The 25053-nt window shown below is 42.7% G+C and overlaps 2 protein-coding genes across 4 annotated transcripts in view; one reads left to right on the top strand and one right to left on the bottom strand.

Moving 5' to 3' along the window:
- Nucleotides 1-771: 771 nt before the first annotated feature.
- The window catches only part of RB195_014961 (uncharacterized protein), a gene marked incomplete at both ends in the record, with an annotated part of 28079 nt that continues 3797 nt past the window's right edge, over nucleotides 772-25053 (top strand). Inside the window, 22 exons of one of the 3 annotated variants that reach the window (XM_064205455.1) lie at nucleotides 4259-4282; nucleotides 5504-5545; nucleotides 5604-5686; nucleotides 5737-5749; nucleotides 9385-9556; nucleotides 10328-10437; nucleotides 12412-12502; nucleotides 12567-12611; nucleotides 12650-12681; nucleotides 12842-12939; nucleotides 13680-13724; nucleotides 14080-14099; nucleotides 14154-14276; nucleotides 14342-14411; nucleotides 19825-19891; nucleotides 19952-20015; nucleotides 20880-20985; nucleotides 21819-21909; nucleotides 24249-24345; nucleotides 24436-24518; nucleotides 24611-24696; nucleotides 24892-24991. In XM_064205455.1, the coding sequence (XP_064061335.1) occupies nucleotides 4259-4282; nucleotides 5504-5545; nucleotides 5604-5686; nucleotides 5737-5749; nucleotides 9385-9556; nucleotides 10328-10437; nucleotides 12412-12502; nucleotides 12567-12611; nucleotides 12650-12681; nucleotides 12842-12939; nucleotides 13680-13724; nucleotides 14080-14099; nucleotides 14154-14276; nucleotides 14342-14411; nucleotides 19825-19891; nucleotides 19952-20015; nucleotides 20880-20985; nucleotides 21819-21909; nucleotides 24249-24345; nucleotides 24436-24518; nucleotides 24611-24696; nucleotides 24892-24991 (1662 nt within the window). Of the gene's footprint in view, nucleotides 912-3184; nucleotides 3299-3400; nucleotides 3508-4258; nucleotides 4283-5503; nucleotides 5546-5603; nucleotides 5750-9384; nucleotides 9557-10327; nucleotides 10438-11902; nucleotides 11998-12411; nucleotides 12503-12566; nucleotides 12682-12841; nucleotides 12940-13679; nucleotides 13725-14079; nucleotides 14100-14153; nucleotides 14277-14341; nucleotides 14412-19824; nucleotides 19892-19951; nucleotides 20016-20879; nucleotides 20986-21818; nucleotides 21910-24248; nucleotides 24346-24435; nucleotides 24519-24610; nucleotides 24697-24891; nucleotides 24992-25053 lie in introns of those variants that run through there. The other 2 variants (XM_064205453.1, XM_064205454.1) reach the window with 2 other exon arrangements.
- On the bottom strand, nucleotides 18629-19006 carry RB195_014962 (uncharacterized protein; the record flags this gene model as incomplete). Its single annotated transcript, XM_064205456.1, has 1 exon — nucleotides 18629-19006. The coding sequence occupies one exon, from the start codon at nucleotides 19004-19006 to the stop codon at nucleotides 18629-18631; it is 378 nt and encodes a 125-aa protein (XP_064061337.1).

The following is a 25053-nucleotide window of genomic DNA, read 5'->3' on the forward strand; positions in this document are numbered from 1 at the left end:
AGGGGAGAGTGATGTATCGTTACGTATTTTCGTAGCCAATCTTCAAAACAGCATCAAATTCCCCTCAGTCCTGTGGTGAAAGGAAAAAAAGGACTTTAATACAGAACATTCATCCATCGAAAACTATCGTGTCCCGTTGCTTTTAGTGCTTTAAATAGTTTTGTAACGATACAGATTTAGAATTGCGGACGGTATTTTCCAAGGATATTAGCAGAAAATTCTGGAAAAACAGAAAGAAGTAATTCTTTCTTCTGGAACTACTGCTTCAAGTTCTTTCACATTCCCTACTTTTTAACTAATTTCTGTTTCAACTGAAGCGAATCCATACTGCAAGAAAGGTACTACGGCCACACTTTATTCTTGAAGTAGATGGCTTCAATAAATTGTTAATAGTAGTCATCCAGTTTTATACGCAGTGTATCACGATTTTGACTTTTTGTGGTGCGGAACAAACAACGAAGGTGTAGAGTCCGGGTACTACATTGCGGAACACAGCGCGCTACTGCTCGTTCTCCCTAGTAGTCGTAAAATAACACCGTTTTTGTAGGACGATTTCGGTTCCAAGGCGCCCTCTTTGTGCACGCACCGCATCCAGGTGGGAGCGGTCGAAGATTAATGAGCTCTCTTCACCAGCGTCTTCAAGTAAAACCAATGAATGGGCTGCTGAGGGGACTGGAACGCGCACATAGAGGGTCGTTCTACCGTACCTTGTAGGAACTAAAGCTGCTCTCACATCGTTTTTACTTTTTCATTCACTTTTTCTAGAAAGAGATGTGCGGAACCTCCTCGATTCCCGCATTCACAACCCAATCTCTATCTGTTCCCTCACCACGTCAGATTCGTGGTATGCTGCCTTTAATGTTCACAATTCTTACACAAATATGTAAGCCATTCCTATGGCTTGCAATTAAGTTAGCATTACTGGCACCTTAAAAAAGGATATGTTCATAGGATTTAAGATCACCGAGAAAATCGTCCCTTCAATTAAGATTTGTGTTTAAGTAAATTTTTCCGGCGGCGGGAATTTAGTATTAGTATTAATTAGCATCCTTATTCTCGTCACCTCTACATGGATGTGAGAAGCAATGTCGGTTGCACAGAAATGTCCTTAACCCATTGAGATGCCATTGGACACTTTTTTGAGGGACAATGTGCGGCGACGTTGGGGGACAATATCAAAAAAAACTTCATGAGTAGTTATTAGGTATTTAGTGGTATTCGCTATCTGGTTTTGGGACATTTGGCGCGCAAAAAAATACATTAAAAAATATGAGGCAGATATGCAAAAAAACTGCTTGGTCGTCAGTGTGTTATTTCAGTGCTGCTCTATTCCCTCCCCAAAATCTCCTCTTCACTGCCGTACTCTCTTATTCTCCTATTTTATCGTAAACCTTAAGCATCTAACCTTAAACATTTGCTAATATCGGAAGTCGGGGGTACCAATTGCAGATTCCATCTTTTCGCATAAATATACTCACTAAAATTGAAAAAGGCTTCATCTTTCTTTTTAAAATATCCTCATTATGTTTTCATCACTCTCTCCGCTAATGCTCCTGTAGAGGGAAAGAGTTATCTTGAAGAGAATGTATTGCATTAGTAGGCGCGCTGGCACTGCGTTGAGGTGCGCTGAAGAGCGTAGTTTCAAAGGGATTTTATAACACAACCTTTTGTGACTTTACCGAGTTGTGAGCCATGGTATTGACTCATTGGTTTTTTAAGCCTTTGAACAGTGGTAGGACGTTGAAAAAAGTTTTTTCCGGCACTCCTCTTTTTAGAATTGTTAAACACTTGATTATGCGAGGTAGAAAAGCGAGAGCAAAAACAAGTAAAAATGTTAAGGAACCACGTGATACACGTCTAATTAAATACTGTCTGCTAGGCAACCGGCTTATCGATTGCGGCGAACTTAAAATGAGTTCCAATTACGTCGTTACGGGAAAGTGGAGGTAAAGACAGGATTTTAGTGCACCAGGGAAACGGTGGTCAATCAACCAGAGGGTGTACCGCAGTGGTAAGAGATCCCACTGCTGCCGAACGCCCTTTGTCTGGAGGGATAAAAACACGTGTTTCATGCATCAGATACCCTCGAAATTCAACTTGTGTGTGTCGCTTACGAGTTCGTAAGCCTCAAACCTATTCCGAATTGAAGTTGAACATATTGGCTTCCCTTAAAAGGATTGATCATTGTCAAGCGCTTTATTTTGTTTGCTTTAATTTTTTGTTTGCTCCTATCACAATGAATACGATACAGCTTCACAGTCCGCCTAGTAATGTTGATCTTGCAGTGAAGTAGGATGTAGCACTTAGATGCTTGTTCATTATGGGTTCGAAAAGCTAGCAGTCGGTAAAATAAATTTGCTCTATGTAGGAGGTACGCAGGAATGTTAGAAAAAACTGATAGTTGCTTCCTTAAAATGCCATTTTTCGAAATCAAGAGAACCTTCGTACGCTTTCAGGTGGAACATGATTAATTTCGAGAAACTTCAGTCTTGTTAGCGTTCTATTTCTTTCTTGTGTTAGTCCCAAGTGGTTCCGAAATCAGCAAGAAAAGCTTCTTTTAATCCCCTGCTTCTCTGACTCCTTCTGTATTTCCAATGATATTGCGTTAATAGGTATTATGGTGAATTTCATCTCTAGAAAGCTTGTAAAGTTCCTTTCAGCTGAACACCTGCAGCCTTTCATCACACGTTAAACTGTCTTATCAACGTCATGTCACACTGTAGCCGCAGTGTACAAGCGAACGGTTACGAACTTCGCCCTCTTAATGACTATTGCACAACAGTTTAAAGACATCACCCCACGAATCTGAGGTGGTGCAGATTTCAGGTAGACTATTCGTATACGGGATGGGAGACTACGGAGAGGGAGGTGATTCTGTCCATTTCTTGCTAATTGTCGTAAAAAACGGCCCGGAAGATGCGGCGCCGCACAACACTGGCGCGCTCCAATCGAACCTCTTGTACAAAATGGTGCGCCAAAACGAATGAAGCCGTATCTTCCGGGCCGTTTTTTACGGCAATTACGAAGAAATGGACGGAATCACCACCCTCTCCGTAGTCTCCCATCCTGTATACGAATACTCCACCTGAAATCTGCACCACCTCAGATTCGTGGGGTGATGTCTTTAATCCGAGATCTTCTTCTCTGTCTTTGTCAGTAATGCTACGAGTAATGAATCGCCTAGGCAAAGAAGTGATGCTCTCCTGAAAAGATCAGCTGACTGTGACTCGAAGAATTGGCCATGCAATCCAGTGTTCTTAAATTCCGCTAGAGGTTTGTGGTACGTGGCCAGGAATAAGTGAGTCTAATGAGGTTACTGGAGCGATGATGAAGAAATCCAAACTTCTCTATTTTTTCTTTCCTTTTCTGGTTTTTGCAACGTACTAACAGAAAACTGCAGAGGCGATGACTCAAGGATCCCAACCGAAGATGAGAACGCTGAAGCTTTAGCTCGATTACGTCCTGAAGAGGAACACTCGTCAATCGGATATCCGAAATCTTTGAACGGTTTGTGACGTCGCGTCGCATATAATTCTGTATGTGCTGGCGGTACCATTAGTGATGCTTGTCACGAAAAGCGTCTAAGAAAGAAGTTGCGTCATCAAGTACAATAGTAAGGCGAAAATGAATGGGTGTCCAGAGCAGAGGAGTTTCAAAAGGGACGGGACGAAAAGAACCAGCGTAAACCTTACGTTTTGCTAAAATAGCATGGGGGCAAGATGAAAAGATGTTCTTCAGTCTTCAATACTCCCAATGGAGTGGCTGTGGCTAAAGCAATCCTAATAATTGGGGGATCACTTCAACGCCTTGCTGAACAGTCAAGCGCCATCAACTCCTGAATTCGAGTATCATCATAGCCGACATATACGGTTAGCGAGAAACAACTGAAGGAGTTGGAGGTTCTAGAAGAGATAAAAAATGGAAAGTTCGGTGAAGGGTATGGAATTAGCGCAGAAACACTGAAATCTCTTCTTCCGTCTGGGTTTGATGAGTTGGCAAAGGTCATCTGTTGACTATGGATCTTCGAATTGATATCTGACTCGGGGAGGCAAGCTATCGTAATTTCCTTCCACAAAAAGTTGTCCGCTCCGAAAGATCCTAGGAACTATCGAGGAACCTCACTTTTTTGTTTTATTTACACGGCTTTGAAGTGAATTATACTGGACCGGCTTGGCAAACATGGCGTAGGAACCCGCGGTAGAAGCGAGCCGGCTTTCGCCCTGCCCGATCTGTGATTGACCAGGTGTTCAACGTCAGGATGAGTGATCCAAATGTGGCAGTGGTATTCGAAGCCTATGCATTTAGCCTTCATATACTTGAACGCCGCTTTCGACTCTCCTCATCGAGGCCGTCTTTTCAACGCGTTTCGTGACAATAGAGTATCATGAAAATTCGTTCGCCTAGTTGGTGACATGAACTAACGGACGATTGCTACGGTTCGAACACTATCGTTTAAAGTGGTACTTGGAGTGAAGCAAGAGCAGAGGGAAAACCTTTCTTGATCACCTTCGTGATCGATAACATCATGCGAAGGACAGTAAAATAGTGTCCCGGCGACATCGTCTCTGGACCATCAGGGTGTCCCATGTCCGACCTTGAGAGCCCCGACGATGTTTTTTGTTTTCGTAAGACAGTACAAAACTTCAGCATCTTGTCAACCTTCTATCGAAACTAGCTGCAGCTTATGGACTCTGCCTGCGCTCTGATAAATGAAAGCAGATTTGGGTTTCCTCGGGACTTTGAACCGGAATCTCGTCAGCTCCCAAGCTTTTTTCGCCGCTCCATTAGGAGTATTGCGTAAAATATGAAGTACACTATCCCGGTATTTTACTCCAAGGACCAAAACAGGTATTACTAACAACTCTTTCTCTCTCCTTCAAGAATGCTGTATTAGATAGGACCTCTCCAGGATTCCTTGCAAGTATTTGTGTTCTGCTGTTGAAATGAAACCACAACAACATGAAGAGTATCCTGAATTGATATCTTCTCTATAGACCACCAGCGAATGCAAATTGCATCGATTGTTATTCTTCACTGTTGAGGCGTTCTGAATAAGTTTCCGCAAAGCCTTCGATGTTATTGTGGTACTGAGACCAGCTGTCGCTTGTTAGATCTCAATCGTGGCATGCAGTTCTTCCTGCAGTGTCATGTCCCGGCACTCCGTCTTTTCTTAGACTACGATTTCTCCGATGGTGTTCTTTCTTCGATTGCCAGAGGCCACAAAAACTACAGAGTACTTATCGAACTTCTTAGCGTCCTCTGCCGGTCTTGGTTCAGTGGCGACACCGGAACTCCTGCAGTCATTGCCTTGATAGATTTTCTTCTAACTTTTGAAGATGCCCAAACCAAGGAGTGAACAAGTTTGGAGCATGTTTTAAGCACGGACACAACTTCTTGTAAAGAGTTTGAGTAGTGTTAAAACGCTTTGAGCCCTGGGCTAATATTTAGAGTGGAGTGTATCATCCGTCTAGTTCGATGTGGTGTATGTAAACTCACTAGATAGAGAACTCTGCTGGGAATTCGAAGTTTTATTGTTCTCACTAGGGTTTGTCTTGGTTTTGTGAGTAATTTTTGCTGTAGATTACAGTGGATAGTCTTTTCAGGGTGCTACGAAGTTAAGAGCATGTCTCAGTGTGAACAGGATACGTGTCTCTTGGAGTCGACGAATGTGTTCAAAATTTGTCTCGTGACTTTTGTTGCGCTACTCTTTTCTATATATTCCATTCTTGTATCAAGTATTTCGAATGTGGTGAGTTGAACCATATCTTTATTCCGATGTTTCTAATGTTATTCTGAGAGCCGCCTCGGCAGTCTCTATAACTGTACCAAAGAGATCGAAGTATAGAAGTGGGTGACTAGAGACTTAGGGATTTTACCACCCTAATTGAACAGACCGAAACGGTGGTTCAGGAATGTATTTGTTGTAAAGTAGGCAGAGAATGCTGTTCTCTCTTCTCAAACTTCATAGGCGGTAAATTGAGTCTGGCAAAAAGCGGAACGATCCGTCATTCTTAATTTTTTATCTCGATCCCTGTCTGTCAAGTATTTTACTTTGAGTATTTTATTTACATTGCTTTGCAACATGGGGAAGTTAAAGATAATAAGTCCTTGATAATCATGTTCCTAATGATCCATTCCTAAGGCTAAGCATTAACCTTAGAGGGATTTATGACATGTAAGCTAGAGTTACTAAAAGAGAAAAAGTAACACTCAGCCCAATAATATCGTTAAGTATAAATTTTGGTCCGCAGAAAAAGTGTCAATTAGTGCGTTATTGAACCAGTAGATACTAAGACTCCATAACGTAAGATCTTGAAGCACAATAGCAAACCTCTTATTCCACACAAGATGTTTTTGTTAGGAAATGCACTTCAGAGGGAGGGCCCTCTGAAGTTACCCCTAAACTCGCTAAACATTCCTGCAAACGCCAGGTAATCCTACCATTGACTGCTTATTTCACTTATAGACAGCGTCGAACACATTGTGTTTTCATGACGCGCTCCTTCTTCTTAGGTGAAGGCTTGTACCGGCTTGTTTCTCCGACTGATGGGACGACTTATTGGTTAATAGTGATGGCAGTCTCCTGCGAGTTCTTGTTTCTTTGCTCTTTATTTTTTTTGCTCACTAGAGCATGCAGAAAGTTACATAATGCTAGCAAAACTTTTTTCGTTAGTTGTTTTGCTGCTCAACGTCTCTACGATTTTAGCTCGCAAGGATTTAATTTTCGTCCCATTTTTTATTGTGGTTTTAAATAGTTATCTTTCTATATAATTGAAGCAAAATTTATTTTTGTTTCTTGCTTCTTCTTTTCCTAGGAGGACTTCCAAAGTTTCAAGCTTGTATTCGCAACTTTCTTTTTCTGCTGGTGGGAGAAAAAGGCGATTGCAATTAGGAAGAGTGTTTATCGCTTACACCATCATACGTAAAAAAAAGGAGGTAATAATTCTCTACGAACTGAAATTCTAGAGGCGTCCTAGAAGAAGAACGAGTGATAGGACAAGGAAAAATTAGAAGTACTTAGCTGAGGCCATGCAAGATCACGCATGCACAACCATAGATGCGGAGTCGGAGCCTGTGCTCCGATCCCCTTCACTTTTGGACGGTTGGTGAAAAGAATCCTTTCACCTCTGGAACAACAATAAAATACAATACTGTCGCAGATTTTGTTTCTGCGGCCGCGTCGAGGCTGGCCACCTTGGAGCGGAGCAGCCTCGGCGCAGGCTTCTACTACCTGCTATTCGCAGTTGTGAGGACATGTAAAGTTTTGTTCTTGCTTCATTTTCAGTCGTTCCTTCAATGTCGTTCTTCTCAACAGTCTAGCTTCACTTCCGGTACGCTATTGCTCCTTTTCAAATTTATTGCTACGTTACTTATACTAGATATGTTTCTTCTTCAAACTCTCGTTCTTTTCCCTGCATGTATGCATTTCCTGTTCTGTCGTCTCTTCAGAGTCGTTCTTTGCGTAAATGTAGCTTTACTTTCGAAACATTACTGCTCTTTATTCATGTTTCCGATGATCAAGTCAGTGTTTTTATCCTCCCAGACAAGTCTGGTACCAATTTATCGAAACCGGAGGGATGAAAGGCTTGGTTTGCTCTAGGGCGGTTTCGAACCCTCGAACGTGTGACTACAACGGACCTCTAACCGACTGCGCCACAACCGTATCACAGTATTGCATCTTTCTGGAAGGGCAACATTTCTATGGAATCAGAAGCTTCCCTGGAATTATTCACGCTGTGCAAGTTCGTGCGACTAAATCTGCGTAATGGTGGCGAACTAAGCTTGAAAGCTCATTTAGAGGATCTCCATAACAGTACATTTACATTTTCATCAAGCAGTTTCTGACGGTATTCGACCAGTTGTGCCCCGAAAACCTTAATTTTTAGTCATTGGTTTTCTGTGCGGGGAGTGATTTCTTGCGTTGTTCATAAATGTGACGTTTGATTTGCATTTGTGAAACGCACCGATAGGGGAAATTGTTGAAGTTGCTATTTCTCCACCACGGAAAGAACGTAGCTCAGGAGTGTCACAATGAACTCGACGCAGTAACTTATTTTTTTCTCTTAACAACTTTAGTTTACATGTCATAGATATTGTAAGACTAATGCTTAGGCCTTAGGGCTCCGATTTATTTGATTATTTACTTCGGGAAATAAGGGCGCCACTGAGTGCGCTCCTCCCCTCCCCCCAACTATAGTCGGGTCGAAACGACACGAAGCACACACAGTTGCGTAAGTGGCTGCGCGCTCGAAGCGGTGCGGGCAACGATTGGAATCGAGGTGGGACGGTGGCGAACTGCGGAGATGGATGGCGGTAGTGAAGATCCTTTCACGACCTCCTTACCGCGCCGCTTCTAGCGGAGCCGCTTGCGCAACTGTCCGTGCTTCATGTCGTTTTGACCCAACTATACATTTTACCCCGGTCCTTTCTATGGGAACTAGATTTCTCTTCTCATTACATCTCTCATCGCTACACCCGCTCCTCAAGATCAAGATTAATATGTTGATCCACTCACATTTATTCAACGGAACTACTACGATTGGAGCGATGAAGCAGTGAAAAAAGGTAGATTTGATTATTTTTGCTTACGTAAGGAGTTACTTCGTGGGGGTAAGTTGATCACTCTGCTGCTCCCGATTTGCCTCTTTTCTACATTCTCTCTGCTCTACATTTTGCTGTGTTGTTTGCCTACATCTTAAACTCTCCCAGCTAGCGGATGGAATCTAACTTCGAAAATTCTTTGTGAGCGCTGTCTTTAGGAGTATCTTCTTGATTTGTCAATAAAGAATCATTACTCATCTAAATTGGTAGAAGAAACCTTAGTTGCAAGATGGCATACTAGCTAATACATCTTGTCGAAACATAGTCTACAACTAGTAAGTTTTGATGATAAATAACGAACAGAGCGCTGTTTTGTGGAGAGTTCATTCCGGAAAGATATATTAGAATTCTATTCTTCAATTCTGAAATAATAAATGCTATTGTGATTGTTTGGATGCGTGTGGATTCATGAGTGTTACCGAGATGAAGAGCAATCAGGCAACAGAATATACTGTATGGGCGTTTGGGTTGTTTCGTGAAGATGAGCAGATGTGCCATACTAGAGTGGCTGGCAGTGTGGCTTGTGGGGTGTCTGAATACTTTGTGAATATCTGCTGGCTTGCAATTCCTTGAACAAGATCGAGAGTGATATTGTTATGCAAAGTGACGACGATCCTAGTCTCGAGTTCATTATTCCAATACAAATCCTAAGCAGTGTATGTAAATCCTTCATGTTTACGTGATAGTTACTCAATAATTGTTTTAGCATTTTGCTTTTTTGAGTGGTGATATTCTTCTTGTTTTAGTCCGTTTGTTCGAATGCATTAAGAGCTTGCGTTTCAGATTAAATTGCTTATGAGAAGCAAGCAGTGCAATCCAGAAGTGTTGCGACTTGGAAATGATGTACAAAAGCTCAGACGTGAACTAGCGCTCATATCGCCTACATCTGAATTTTCTTCTTATTTCAAGACCGAACGCATTCTTAAAAGAACCATAGAAGAATATGAATCGGCAGGTATCCACTGACTTCATTTTTATCGTGCACAGTATAGTTGAAACAAAGCTAGGTACAGTCGCGTAAGCGGCTCGAAGCGCCGCGCTGGAGCGTAGCGGTTGGGGCCAAAGGAGACCTCCGCTTCGATTCCAGCTGTTATTTCCTGGCTGGCTGAGCATGCTCGCTTACGCAACCTCACCTCATTTTACGTTGTTTGGACTCAACTATAACATCTCATGTGTGCATTATCTTCTTGTGCCTATGATGCGGTGATGTAACCCAAAAATCTGTATTCCTTTTCGTTGTTGTTTTTGACGATTCAGCCGTTCGCTCACTGGAGCACTTTATTGACTGTTAACTTAACCAGGGTTCAAGACCAACTAGCCACCGCTCCGAAGCATTTAATACCTCACGAAAGATTATGAACAGTCTGAGCTTTCCTGCGATATTGCGCCACAAAACAATTTTTCGATCCGATTGTGTGTCGCAATCAAATCGAGTTTTCTACTCATTCTGATCGGGCTTGAAGAATAAATCTTGTTGCTATGATCCTTTACAGAACTTTCTAATGCTTATAATTTCACCTATATTGAGATTGTACCACATTGATTAATAAACTTGTGTTATTTATTGCTTTTCACGTTTCAAAATCACTCTAACAGTAACATATATGCATTTCTTTGCGTGATTTCTCTCATCTCTTATTACGAATAACAATGTAATAATATAGAACCTATCAGAAATTGAACGTACTCACCTCGAACTAATATAGACGAGTAAAATGTTTTTAAGTGGCAAAGGAAAAGATGATGCAACCGTCTCATGTGAAGATCGAGGTGGGACTCAAAGTAGTGGCACAGGCTATCGGACTTTTGCTGCTTCACATGGTATCTGGCATTCATGTAAGTTTCGTTCACAATCACTTTAGGGAGTCAGTTTGCAAGTAGCTTTCTTATGTTGAGCTTTGGTAGGACAACCGTTCATCTACTTTTTTTGCTACTTATGGTGTTCGCCCATTTGGGCACAAGGGAAACTCTTTGCTCAGTCAATTAATGAGAAGACAGCGACATATCTTAAATACAGCACTGAATTGACATACCTAGCCCTCGTATCTTTTTAATGAGAACTACGAGACTAACCAATTTGAGTTCGATTATGTCATTTCCACCTAGTAGTCTTGAATAAGGCATGAGAAACACCCTACAACCGGTCCTTCCTACGATGCTGTTCATTTTGCGAATGAATTTAGAATACGAGGAGTTGTGTCGCCGTCCAATATCTGCAATCCAATCCTTATTCAGCGCCTGTCCCGCTTAGTTGGGGTTCCGTTAGATGACTTCATTTTGCTCGGTCGTGTGCTTGATCAGTGTGAGTGCTAGCTAGCTTCATGTCAGCGCGAACCGTATCAGGTCAGCACTGTTTCGGCCGTCCCATTGGTCGCTTTCGGTTCTTTTGGAGAGCGTGTTTGTTAGTCCGTAGGGCGTGACCGTACCACCGGAGACGAGTTTCATGCACTTTATCTGCTATGTGAGTCAAACCTAGTCTCTGCTGTACATCTAGCTCATTGCGTATGTGAGGGAAGCGATTGACATCACCTGTATATCGCAGCATCTTCATTTGCTTACAAGTCAAATGACGGATCAACATAACCTTCACTGGAGAAGGTCAGACATCCCCTTTCCACTAAGCATGCAGTGATCTTCGTGCAAGACTCGGTCAGATGTTATCGTCAAACCGAGATATTTGAAAGCGATGGTCCTCGTAGTGTCTACGCTGTTAGCTCCAATACTGCCATACTCGTGTAGGTGTGTCTTCTTGTACTCGGTCTTTTTGACGTTGAGACTTCATGTCAGCCTCAAGCTCAAACCTTGCTATCCTATAGTACCCTGTTCTGGTAACCTTGCTACCCAATAGTCATTGTAGTTCCAATTCTTCTCTGTTTCGAGACACTGGAATGACGTCTTTGGCGTAGAGCAGCGTCTATGGTGCTATCTTCAGGTCTTCGGGTATGGTATCCATGACATTTATGAAGAGCAGCGGAGAGAGAACTGAGCCATGATGAGGGTCGATGTAGATGGAAAGTACTCCAGACATTCTCGCAGCCGCTTGCACTCGACTGCGTGGCTCAGCGCAGAGTACTTGGAGACATCCGATTAGCTTCTTCGGGGCAGCATTTTGCCGTAACGAGTACCTTATAAATTTATGGGGAATGCAATCGAACGGTTTCTCCATATCGAGGAATGCGAGAAGTATCGGTTTTTGTTTCTCGCGATGGATCTCAGTCAAAAACCGTGTAGCATGGGTGCTGCAGTTTGCGTCGAAACAGCACTGCTTAGTGGGCAGATCCACAATGTCCTAAATTTTGAGGTCGAAGATGCGTTCAAAGATCTTCATGTTATGATGTACCGGTCGAATCGGCCTGCATTCCAAGCATTCAGCCACATTGCCCTTCTTCCAGATAAGTATAGTTGTGCTCCGTTGTCCGCTCCACGGGCGTCTTCTTTTCTTCAATGTCTGCAATAAAAGTTATGCAACTCACGTAGGAAACAGAACAATCCCAACCTGCACAATCGCACCCGCGTTGAAGGGTTGCCTCTCTCCTTTTACTCGTAATAAGCTGCATCATTGCGAAACCTGTGCAACCAAGGCTGTTTCACGTGCCTTTTTCTGGATTACTATTGGGAAGTGAGCATCACCATGCTCATATTCCTGAGCTACACTCCACAGCACCCTATTCATGGTAATATCATAGCGTCCTCAATTTCATGGTATGTTCCCTCTTGCAGATTCAGGAATTGCAATGCTTTTGCTGACGGAATGAAAATGATCTTGGTTTGGTTTTGGTTATGCCACCGTCCAAGTCTTGCTCTTTTTAGGCGTTCTGTATATCTCCTTCAATTTTCTGGCCGTTTAACTTTCTGCTTCGTTTCCCATCAGTTTGGAATGTTGAAGGGTGCACTGCTTCAAGTAAGTTTGAAGGTGACATTTTGTTGATTATCTGTGAGACTGTTCTTTATTTCTTTTTTTTTAGCGTCTGACCATACCCCTGTATCCATGTTTGTCGTTGCTTACTGCGGTATTTTCACTGTACGGAAACTGCTCTCTTTTGGGAAGACCTAATCATATTCTTCTTATGCGTGTACCTTGTAAGTGTTGCTTTGCTTTAGATGGCACGGTAGATACCGTGGTAAAATAGCTGGACAGTGGATTGTTATCCATTTTGTCCGCTTTGTGGAGTTATATGACCGTATCATTTCACTTGTGAAATTTTTGTTCATATTTTTTTCTATTCTCTCCATATTGCAGTTTACATTGTTCCTCTCGATTAGCGCTTCAACTTATAATTACTATAGTCAACAAAAGAAGTTGGTGTTTTCGTCTATCAATATGCATGTTTCGCACAGGTAAATCTTCCTATTCACTTTCTCTCGTTGAAGATTGAGCCACATAATGAAAAATTGTTGGAACATTCGGTATCAGTATAGGTTTGATAGGGAGGACACGGACCCTTCTCAGGTGACGGGAGTCTGGCTCATGCAAGTGATGAGAAGATCTTCGCCAACCGTCCAAAATTGAACAGGGTCCTTTCCTCGCCAACCACTCGCATGTGTATGTATCAGTAACTTTCGGGTGGAAATTACATGAGGTCGACACCTCACGAAAAATGTGGAATAGGCAGAAATAATCAGTGGCGATCACTGAAGATAGTCTTGCAAACTCTATTTGTATTCTCACTATATTGGGGGTTTTTGATGGAATAAAGATGTGGCGAAGATCTTGAGTTTGCTCAAGAAGGAAAGTTTTATCAGGAAGTTTGGGCGACGTGGCGTTTCTCACCGCGACTGCCATCTGCAGGTAAAAGTAATAAATTGGCATCGATCTAAATTTAATACAATGAATCTTGCGTCAGCGTAAGCGTGCTTGGCTGCTTCAAAGAAAAGTGTTCTTAAGCTAAGTTTGTTTTGTACATGGTTAGAAATTCAACCCTGACTCATTTCAACTAGTTTTTTTTTTTTACCAGTATACTTTGTGCAGTGGAAATACAGCTTTCAATTGTTCTAAATTGTTTTTGATTTTGCTCATCAGTTTCAAAAGTTCTCGGCTCAAGGATTTATCCGCCCGGTAACTCTAGTTCGGATTTCAGAACTGTTGGTATCGTTTTTCTGATCTGCTCTCGTGCTCAGTTCTGGTGTTGTTCTATGGCATTCTGAAACGGCAAAAGCTTCAGAGAATCATTTCTGATCTTCTAAGGTCTATGATTATTCACGGTGCCGTCCAACTGTCTGTGATATTACCCTCTTTTATTTTCTTAAAACCCAGATATGTCGGTTTCTTTCTACTTTACTTTTACTTGGTTGCTTTAACGTGTTTGTATAAACATTGCCGAATTTGTTCAGCATGTGTGATCCGTTTGCTGTTCTCCATGTCCATGTTTTGGTCAGCAGGCATTCATTATTCTCGAAACTTCTTTGTGTTACTATTGCTTTGAGTGATGATAAATCGTTCAGGATATTGTCATGAATCGTTACAGGTGTGATTTGTAGGTTCCAGCTTCCTATATTCGGTAAACTTCAGTTTTTTTCAAAACATCATTTTACCATTTGTCGCGTATCCTTAGGTTTGATGCAACAAAAGAAACGCCTTCCCGAATCCGGCATATACACTGAAGACGGCTACTTATTTCATCACAGCAGCGCGCAATCACTAAACCGTGAAGAAATTGAACGGCTTCGTGAACACGGTGGGCGTAGTCGACACCAACTATTTCCCGTCGTGTAGGTCCGCACTTTCGAAAAATTTTTTTAGACATTCTTTATGAACATAGATCTCGCTTCACACCTGCGGAGGACGAACAAATACGAAAGAACTGGAAAAGGTTATAGTTTACCTCAATAAGTTAGCGTGGTTATTTGTTTGAATTCCTCTATCACTGTTGTACTCGTAGTGCACTAAAAGCGAAAGTTTCTTTTTTTTGAGCAAAGTACAGCTGAACATATATGATTATTTTTCTGAGAGAAGTGCAGCGCGATCGTATTTACGCCTGGCAAGAATCCTTTGTCGACAGTCACCATTCCAATCAAATTTCACGTGCATATATCGTGCTATCCTCGTGAGTTGAAGCATCCGTCAATATAAAAGTTTTTCCGAAAAGAAAGCGAATTTCAACGTATGTGTTTTGCCTACAATCCTGTATGAAGTCGAGATATACGTACAGACAAAAGCGGCAGAACGTCAGCTTGTTCTCGCTCGATGGTGCATAGAACGTCGCATCGTTTGTGTCCAATTGCTTGATAAAAAGTCGGATTTGTCGGCCCCGTAAACGTACATAAGCAGCAGATCTGAAAGAAAGAGCAAAATAAAGATGATGGATATGTAAATGAGAGCTCGTAAGCTCAGTATGTATCAGCTAATGAGAACAGATTTCATGGGTCCTCAGCTTAGGCTCCGCAGATAAGCCGAGCAATGGAGGCATGTATGTCGAAAACGGTCGAAGATATGCAACTGGTAATGTGTAGCAGGAATGACATCACGAGTAAAATGGATTCACTACATCATCTTGATCACTTCGATCATCCTGATTCCTTTGAACTCGTCGAGCCAGTAATCCTTCCATTTGTCCCGACCGCGTGCCAGAGTCGCCCAATGGTCTCTTCTTTTGTGTGGGACACGAAGAGGATCGAATTTTCATTCCAAGGACTTTTTGAAGAACTCTGACCATTGGGTCGGCGGTCTTCCTGTTAATATCGCTTAATATCCTAATATTTTGATTTCCTTTTCAAACGTGGCGGCGTCTCTAATCTTTGCTCGCTGAGGTAGGATAGAACTTCGAATCTCGTTCCTCACTTGCGTGAAGCGGGATATTCTTAGCATCAGCCTTTCGATTGAGCGTTCAATGACACTCACCGCATTTTCTTCCTGCTTGCGAAGTGCCTAGGTTTCTGAAGCATAGGTCAAAGCAGGAAGTTCTGTGGTGTTGAAGAAGTGAGCGCAGGGGCGAATGTTGCTGGTCTTCTTCACTACATCCTGGGTGCTCTTATACGCTCCCCAAGCCGCTCGTTTCCTCCCACCCAGCTCGGGGGTCAGGTCGTTTTTCACGTGTATTTCCCGAACCAGATAAACGTAGGTAGTGGATTCGGATATGTCTGTTCCGTTGTGCGTGAATGGGACATAAGAGGCCCATCCATGATGCATGAACATCATCTTCTGCACATTCAGCTGAAGACCGATGCATCCTTATGTTCGGATTGGGTCAGCATTCATTCCACTTGCCGGATGCTAGATGCTATCGGAGAGATGTCATCAGCAAAGTGATAATGGTGTAGCTGCCGACGGTCAGCCTTCACTCCCATGTCACCCCATGCTTACGTTCTCGATGAACGCGGCCGTGAATATTTTGGTTGAGATTGCATCACCCTGTCGGACCCCCCTTTTCGCGTCAATCATGATCTTCTTGTAGAATGGCGAAATTCTTGTCGCGAAGCTACTGTGCAACTCTCGAAGTACCTTTATGTTGCGAGTAGGACCACCCTGGTTGCCTCCACGACCGCTTCTGTCTCAACTGAGTCGAAGGCCTTCTTTAAGTCGACAAAGGTGAGACATAGCGGCATTTTTTACTCTCGCGATACCTCGATGAGTTTCCAAACAGTGTGAAAGTGGTCAATGTGGCTCAATTCCTTTGGAAACCCTGCTTGCTCACATGTTGTTTTTGGTGTTGTTGTTTTCATCCAAAACTTCAATCCTATTAAGGATCACTCTTGTGAAGAGCTGGTAGATGACGGATAGTAAGCAGATTGGACGAATGCTGCCGATATCATTTGGATTTCCCTTCTTATAAAACAACACGGTCTTGCTGGTCTTTCACTGACTAGAGTCTTTGGACAAGTGACGTGTTATGAGTCTCGCCAGAGTGCTGATGAAAGCTGGTCGAAGATTCTTCTGATGTTCAGATCTTATATTGTTGGGACCGGCTGCAGTTTGATCTCTTATCGACATGATAGCATGTCGTACTTCGGACGGCAGAATCTCCTGAATGACATGTTCGTCTTCCCTCACACGGTGAGGAAGCAAGTGGACGTGGCTGTCGAAGAGATCAGAGTAATAGTCGTGGATGAATTTCTTCATTCTCTTTCTCGATGCTGTGGTTGTTCTATTTGCGTTCCGGAGAACGTCTTTCGATTGGTGACTTCTCGACGGGCGTTGCGAATGGTCATTCCTGCCACTGCAGCTTCAGCCAACACTTATGCTCTTCTCTGCAAAGCCTTGCGAGCTCGGGCGTAAGTTCTTGGTTGCCTGCAGCTCGTGCAGCTCCACCCTGATGTATAATATATAGTTCCCAGAGGCAGCCGTCTTTTGGTCGTTTTAGAACTCTGATCCTTCCTCGTGCAGTCATGAAGATATCCAACGAGCCGATCGTATTCCTCGTCTACGATGTCCATTGCGGAAAGGTGGGAAGCGAAGCTAGCGTTAGTCATAGTTCTGGGACTTCGCTCCCTGAACATCGTGACTTTTTCTCCTCTCCGGGAAAACGAAAATCTTTTCCGGAGCAAGCGATGACCCGATTCCGTATAAAACTCTGGGACAACAGCGATATCCGTCAGGCAAAACCTTTTACTGTGGTCAATTTCATTATGATACTTCCCAATAGGTGACCTCCACGTTCAGTGTGGTGAGGAGAGCTTCTGGAATTGCGAGTTCTCATGGATGGTCTTAGTCGTCATGTCGTTCCACTGTAGGGCGTGGGCCCAATGTGAAGTTTCTAAGGCGTTCTTGTGGAGCCAGTTTTGGAAATAACAAGTTTCATCAACTATGACTTTGTAGAAGGTATAGTCTTGTATATAGAATTTCTCTAGGTCCATATAGAGAATTTCGACTTCTAGCTTGATCTTGCACGTAAGCGACGAAGATCGTCAAAGCTGGCGCTGCACCACATCTTCTCATCCTCAGACGTCCTATTTGGGTCGTAAGATGATCAAGAGACTCGATGTTCTTTACCATACTTGTGTTGACGAGGATGCCAACTCCACCAACTCCTGTACTGTCGTATGTTCCTAAGAACAGACCTCCAGTTTCATATACGGTGTTCAGTGGTGGCTCGGTCTTCCTGAGATGTCGTTCTTAAACTTCTTGGCTTGCATCATCAGATCCTTAATGACCGCGTGCAATGCAAGCGCACTAGTGTTATAACTGCAGATCGTCACTCTAGTCCTTTTCCGTTTCGGTAGCCTACAGGACTCCTGCAACCCCGTCCTTCTTGGGGCTACCGTACCATGCTTTCCTCCGGAATCAGGAAACTCTTTCTTATTGATGTGATATGCATATAATTTTAAAACCCATGGGCAGGTTGTGGGCTTATGGTTCCATGAGTTTTTGGGAGAACATTGCGTTCTCCTGGAGTGGACAGGTGGAGCATATTTGTTGGACCTCCGCCTCCGTTGCCTCAGTCTCTTGAATGCAGGCTTTTGGGCGGACCGACGTGCGGATTAAGATGTAATGAGTCAATCCTTGCGCACCAGAAATAGGGAGAACTTCCCCTGAATACCTGCGCCTCAGGGGAGGCACAAGGTCGCTTTTGGTTCGCGATTAGCCCCTATCCACCCTTTAGGGATCGCGTGATCCGTCTAGTGAGGGAGATTCGTGGCGGATGCTTTATACTGTAAAATATTTGACAGCAAGCGGATCTGAGTGTAAATGGCCCAGTTATCTATTTTCATATCTGGTTGGATACTTATTTTTCTACACCTCGAAATGAAAATTAACGTTTGAGGACTAGGACACACTTTTTTCATAGGGGTTGAGGTAGAAATTAAGTGATTGTAAAAGCTTCTTAGTCAGAGGTATATAAGAGTTGCGCGTCCATGTCGTGTCACCGCTACTAACGCTACCGTCAGCAACTTGAACCGCCGCTTCGACAAGAGGAACTTCTCCTTCGACGACATTACACGCGCGACATCTGCGCACCAACATTGGTGATGTTTTCTTCCGTCCCTATAGCGGTCACCGAGCTTCACGATGCAGACGATAGCTGAACAACTCGGCGTTGCTAATAGCTTAATTGAGGTTTACCCATAACATCTAGGCCATCGCAAAGTTCCGTTAAGATGGGCGTGCTGACCAACCGTTCATGCCAAATGAGCATCCGTCAGTAATTGCTGTTTTGCCTGCATCGATTGGAGTTTGTAGAATACAACTAGCTTCCATTCGTTCAGCCGCCACAGCAGCCGCAGCCAAATCAACGCCAACGAAAGGTTCTCGGTGGTGTGATGGGAGCTGCTTCTCGACAACCAGGCGGTCGACGTCAAAGTTCACGCGCAGTAGCTCCGCCAGTTGCGCGCCGCAATCCGAGAAAAACGACCGAGACATGCCACCGTCCGCCTTCTGTACGACATCGCGTGGCCGCTCACCGCCTCGGCCCTTCAGCGCTAACTTGAGGCTGGGTTGGAAAGAGGACAACATCAACCTTTCCCAGACCATGCCCTATCAATTGAGACTCTGAGTAGGAAAGCGGTTCTTCATCCATCCTTCTTCCCAGAAGAACTGTCAGTCAACCACTTGTATCGGGTCGTTAAGCATTCTCTGTAGCAAGAAAAACAACCGGTTCACTTTTTCCAGTGACCCCAAATTCGCTCTTGAGTCGTTCGTTGAATCTAATTTCTCCAGCTTCTGTTTCTGGGGACTCTTCTTAGAAACACGAAACACTGTGATAGACACCCATGTTGAATGTATTGACGGATAAGCATCAATGCGTGATTAAGAAACAGTGAAATTGTAATTCTTATGCATGTGTAGAAGAATAAGTAGTCAATGTAATGGAACTGAAAAGTTGCCAAAACCTTGCCAGCTGGGTTTTTGGTGTACTGCAAAGAACTTGGCGACTTTGTCTGAGAATTCTCCTTGGACTACATCAGGAATCTTTTATGCAAAATTAGACCACTTTCTTCTCGATGTCGTTACCGATTTTACCGATTCGTTGGTTTTTATGCAGTTTTCTTCTAGTATGATAAATGCCTTGTAATGTAGAGCTGCGCGCAGTTTTTGTGAAAATGACGATCATTTTAGGCGAAAACATTAGGTTTTGCACTTGTAGTTTCAGACTTAACAAAACTTAACCTATAATGATTGTCGCATACGTTCGTTATGAATGGGTACTTATTTTGTGCAAAATATCTGCTTTGTAGTTAGGAGCTTTGCAAAACCATAATGTGGAAACGACTTTGTCAGATTGCTTAATAAGTCAACAATCTTTGCTGTTTTTTTATTCTCTTTTTTCAAAATTATTCCAAGCATTGTAGGTTTGCATCGAAGCACAATCTGAGCTATGAATTGGCACCACATTATGCTGGTGTTCCGGGACACAAGGTTTGTCGCTAATACCTTCCTAACTATTTCGAATTGCCTTGAACATCATCTGATTTGTAGATTTTCACCGACAACGAAGAACGAATGATCTTCAACAGAAATACGGCATTGTGGCCCAACTTATGTGAGTATAACTTTGATCAACATCATTCCTCTCATTATCGACTAAATATCCTGGTGGAAAGTCCGAAGAAGACTATAAAAACAAACGGCGACACTATTTCATGCATTCCTTGAACCGTGCTTAAACAGCCGTGCCTTTACATGGAAAAATTTGCGAGAGGGCCTTTGAAAGTAGCGTCCGATATGCTCCCTGAGGGTGTTGTGTGTTATGTTATAGCGTATTACAGAAAGTGCTCACCAGGATCATGTTCATGTCACGCGCCATGTGTGCTTCTTTTACTTCCTAAGTTCTAATGGGAACCCAAAAGTCATATTGTACTTTGCGACTCGTTCAGAAGCGAGTTCTTGAACCAGTTGTACGCCTATAGACTCCAACCAAAACTTTCATTTCGTCATTGTCTATTTCCGGATATCGACTACGTCACACGCTGTCCTCAACGTTCTCGCATCCGCTGTAGGACTTTGTGAACCACCATCCCACAGTATGTCCGTTAGTAGTTTCAGGACCAAATAATTATTTGGTATTGCTAACTGTCGCCGCGCTCTCGAATCCCATCTCGAGGCATGAGTTCGTGCTTCTTTTGATAGCAGAACTGTTGCACGTGACCCTTGATGAAAGCTGGAAATTCAAGATCCAAGATGAATCGTCTTCTCTTTTACTTCATTTGCACGCTTAGTGGTCTAAGAAAATGCTTACATTGATTCATACATATTGAGGGGACCAATGAACTTTGTTGAGGGACATCTTAGAAAATCGAAGTTTTAGTCAGAAATATCAGGAATATTTGATTAATTTAGTTTTCTACATGCTGTTACTGTTGTAGTTAATTTGCTCTTATTTATGCTTAACCTCATGTGATTGCAGGTCGCAATTTGCCTCATCGCAGTGCCTGTCAGGTCCGACGACGGATTGGAGTGATTTTTGACACGGCCATTCTCGATGGCCAGGCTGATATCCCGTACTCGAAGAAGTACGCCAACGACATAGTAACAAATGACATGTTATAATTCAGTTTTCGAATAGAGCTAAGCTGGGGATAATGTTCTGCACAGCAGCCATCTGATCAGTTGATCAGTGCTTCCAATATTTTTAGTCACAATGGTTGAAATAGATCTCCTAGTCATTATATGAGATAAAAGTCAGCTGAATAAGAAGATTGGCTCAAATACGTAACAGTGCACACCTTGTGTCTACCCACCACGAAGCAGTGCTCGTCTTCTGTTTTCTCTTGAAGAAGAAATACAAGATGTCATTGCTTAATATTTCCCGTCGTCTGTTATATTTCCCATCATCTCGGTAAAGGCTGTGAACCATTGAGTAACCATGAGCACTGCATAGAAATGAACGAATGGTCTCAGTAGTAGTAGGAATAGTACTAAAATGAAAGGCAGTAAAGTTCAGGTATTTGGTGTTCATTGATTCCTTTGAGATGTGCTGAGTCTTCCAATTCGGTGCAGAAATGCCTAGATCTATGGACATTATTGCTACCTATGCGGTGACAAACGACGAAATCGGTTTAATAAGTCAGCGCCTTTATTCACGCAAGCAAATGTAGCACTGAATTAGGGAGATTGGTTCTCGATATCGTTACTCGAGTACGGGCGCGGTGGTGGTGACAAAGATTTCTTGGAGTACTTAAAATATACTCAAACCGGTCTGTAATCAACGATCTGTGAAAATGACGCTCCAACATGTAACGATCCCTTGCGTTAACAAATTCTAACACCATACGGCAGCATGCAGATCTTACTTTTTTTTTTTGGTAACAAGCAGAAAAAAGTAGTGTACTCTTCTTTTGTTTAGTGTTGCTTGGACGAGGAAGGAAACCAGAAAACTCCTACGTTATTATAGATCATTCGGCATGTCAGCCTATGCAATGGTGCAGATTGGAAAGGTGAGATACAAATTTTCTTCTGGGTTCTGCTAAAAGGACCGAAATCATCTGAGAGCAATTACAAAGTTAATTTGTTGAGGTCATCGAGATCCAAATTATTCCTTACGTCGTGTCCAAATCTTAGTTTTTCTTAAACTTTAGGTATCCAATACGATTTTTTTTCCATTGCGTTCATCGGTTCTCATGGGTCGAACATTACTGGTTTTGAGGTAAATAATTGAGAAAATAAAAGATAAGAATAAATGCTGATAAGTATAACAACAAAAATAGCAAATTAATTAGGTACAATGATCACACTTGGGATGTGAAATATCCCGTTTTTCCTGATCATAAAAATCCAGTCTAGAAGTTAAAAAAAGTTGAAAGAAGGTTTCGTAGCATTCAAAAGAGAATTTTCCGCCCTATAAGACAACTGGCAGGTTGTCAGTAGGGCGGAAAATCCACGGATCTCTCTCACTAAAGGGATCACAGTCGGCTTGTCGCGAAGCTACGTGGCGCTGCCGACAGAATCAAGACTAAACATCTGAAGAACTTACAGCCAGGCTTCATCAACACACCTGCAAGGCGCTTCCCTCGTTATCTGTCGAAGTGAAAGGCTCGAGAGCAATGGAACACCAGCAAAACTGTGCTCTTGATCCACATGACTATCGGCAACTATCACCCAACCTGCTTACTGTCACCTACGCTTCACAAAAGGAATCTTAAATAGCATAGAAAAAACATTAGATGAAAGTCAAGTATGCGAGCAAGCAAGGTTTCCAAAAGGGTTTACTACGATTGGCCACATACACAACGTTTCAAAACTCACAGAAGTATCACGAGAGTTCAAGATAGCGCCGTGTACCGCTTTCATCGATTTGAAGACAGCCCTCGATGCACTTGAGACCGAAGCGACCATTCAAGGCGTCCTTACTCAATACACAAAGGTACGAGGATTCAAGGCGTCCTTGCTCAATACACAAAGGTATCCGTGAGTTGCATAGCAACTTCACGACCAAAATTTCGCCAGAGAGGGCTTTGTCAGGGAGACACAATTTCACCCAAAATATCCAAAGCCACTCCCGAGAAAGAGATGCGAAGATTGGAATAGGATAGGAAGAGAGTGAAAGTTGACGCCCGGCATTTACACCATCTTCGTTTCGCTGATGAAGTCGTTCTTATAACATCAAGCATCAATCAAGCGAAACGGATGCTGGCTGCATTTGATGAAACGTACAAAAAGATCTGTCTTCAGCCGAACCTGGACGAGATGAGGATGTTCATGGGTAACGGATGGGTCTCGGACCCCCATTCACGCTCAGGGGAACGAACACATCTGAATGTGTCATATACGTTTACCTGGGTGCGGTCAAAACGACATGAAATACGGTGCAGCCGCTTACGCAACTGCAGCGTGCTTCATGTCGTTTTGACCGTACCATATACGGTGGAAGATTCGTCATACATTGCAGTCCATGACCTGAAGGTTTCATCATGCTGAACTGCCGAACACTGTCGAATAAACTCCGAAATCCGCACACAACTATGAGGAGCAACTGCAACAACTCGATGAAGGAATTAGGCTTAACATCATCCAGATGTGCCTTTGCATTTGAACTGCAGAAAAATTGATTAATTGTAAAAACGTTCAAGATTCGTCGTGACTTCTTATTGTTTGGAACTTGATAGCGAAAATTGCCCCGTACAAGTTCGAATCACCATCACCGCCACTCAGTTGCATAACTAATGTTAACTTGCTGACTCCTAGTGATTTCACTCTGATTACTGTGTGGCCGGAGCTTGCATCGAAGCCCAGGGAAGAAATTGACTGGCTTCCTGATCGTTGGTTGCTATGGAAGGAGTGACCGTGCCCTAACTGTGAAGATCCATTAAGCAAGCGAACGCAAACGGTGTGCACTAGAAGTCCGAGTAATGTTAAAGACAGTGTCGTCAACCTAAGACAATTCTAATACGATATGATAATTACGTTAATTATCATAATTAACATAATTATTTAAACCAGCCAACCCTATTTAGTGGTTAATACTTCAAGAATCCTGCTTGCAGGCATTAAGAGCTCTTTTTGGGTGTAATCTCCTTCGACCCCCCTCCCTTTGCTCCATGGTAGAGAACAACGTAAAATATGATAATATTAATACTAGTATTAATACTTATAATAGAGATAATGATTTTTGACAGTGACATTTCGAATACAGATAGCAGACGAGAATAATTTTGGGGCGAACCCGATATTTACTACTCGCATCTACATTTGTTTACTAAGAAAATTTCAGTATAAGAAAAATGGTTTTGTTACGCTATGTATCTTATGATTTTTTTTATCAACTTTAAGTCTTTAGCTACTGAAAAGACCAGCGCATTCTTGTCAGAATCACTTGAGAAGTGTGCTAACGCGAGTGGGGCCTGTACCTGATCATTTACGAAAGAAATTATGGAGTATGTTTTTCAGAAAGGTTTAAGTTCTTACATTTACGAGTATTTTGACTTTCTTCTCATTTAATTTACTACAACGTCACTACATTCTAGTCCTGGTTATGAAGTACTGCAAAGAAAAGGACAAGTCATTCGAACGAACTGTGCGAAAAGCCATCTATCAGAACAACTATGAGGTATTGATAATATTTTTATTATGTAAAATACCAAGACTATCGAGTTCGCTCCGATAGTTGAGCTGAGGCAAATACAATGCGGTTGGGTTTAGGTTATTAAAGAGCATCAAGCTGACACGCCATGGACTATTATCGCCCAGAGAATGGTCTTCTCTGTTGAGGTGGTGAAGGATTCCTGGTTAGTTCCGTCTACTTAAACAACTTTAGTATTCTCTGACTCCTCGGAATGCAACAAGGTGATATACCAAGGGGAGGAGAAACAAAAAGAGGTTCCATTATATTTTTGGCATACAGAACACTTGGCAAAGCAGTTGCATGAATCTTGTTGTGGAGCTTTATTTTTTTAATTTTAATTAGTCTGGTCCATTTCCAGGTTATGCTTGTTGAAAGATCTTCAAGAACAGTTTAACCAGCAACAGGAACGTGAACCAAGCACCGCTCGTAAGGAAGCCTGGTGTGGTGCTTTAAAAGCTGTATGTTTGCACATTCTTATTGGTATTTCTTTGATTGAGAATGTAGAGGAGTGCAGTTTTGC

Source organism: Necator americanus, chromosome V (genome assembly GCF_031761385.1).
Source record: "Necator americanus strain Aroian chromosome V, whole genome shotgun sequence".
Lineage (NCBI taxonomy): Eukaryota > Metazoa > Nematoda > Chromadorea > Rhabditida > Ancylostomatidae > Necator > Necator americanus.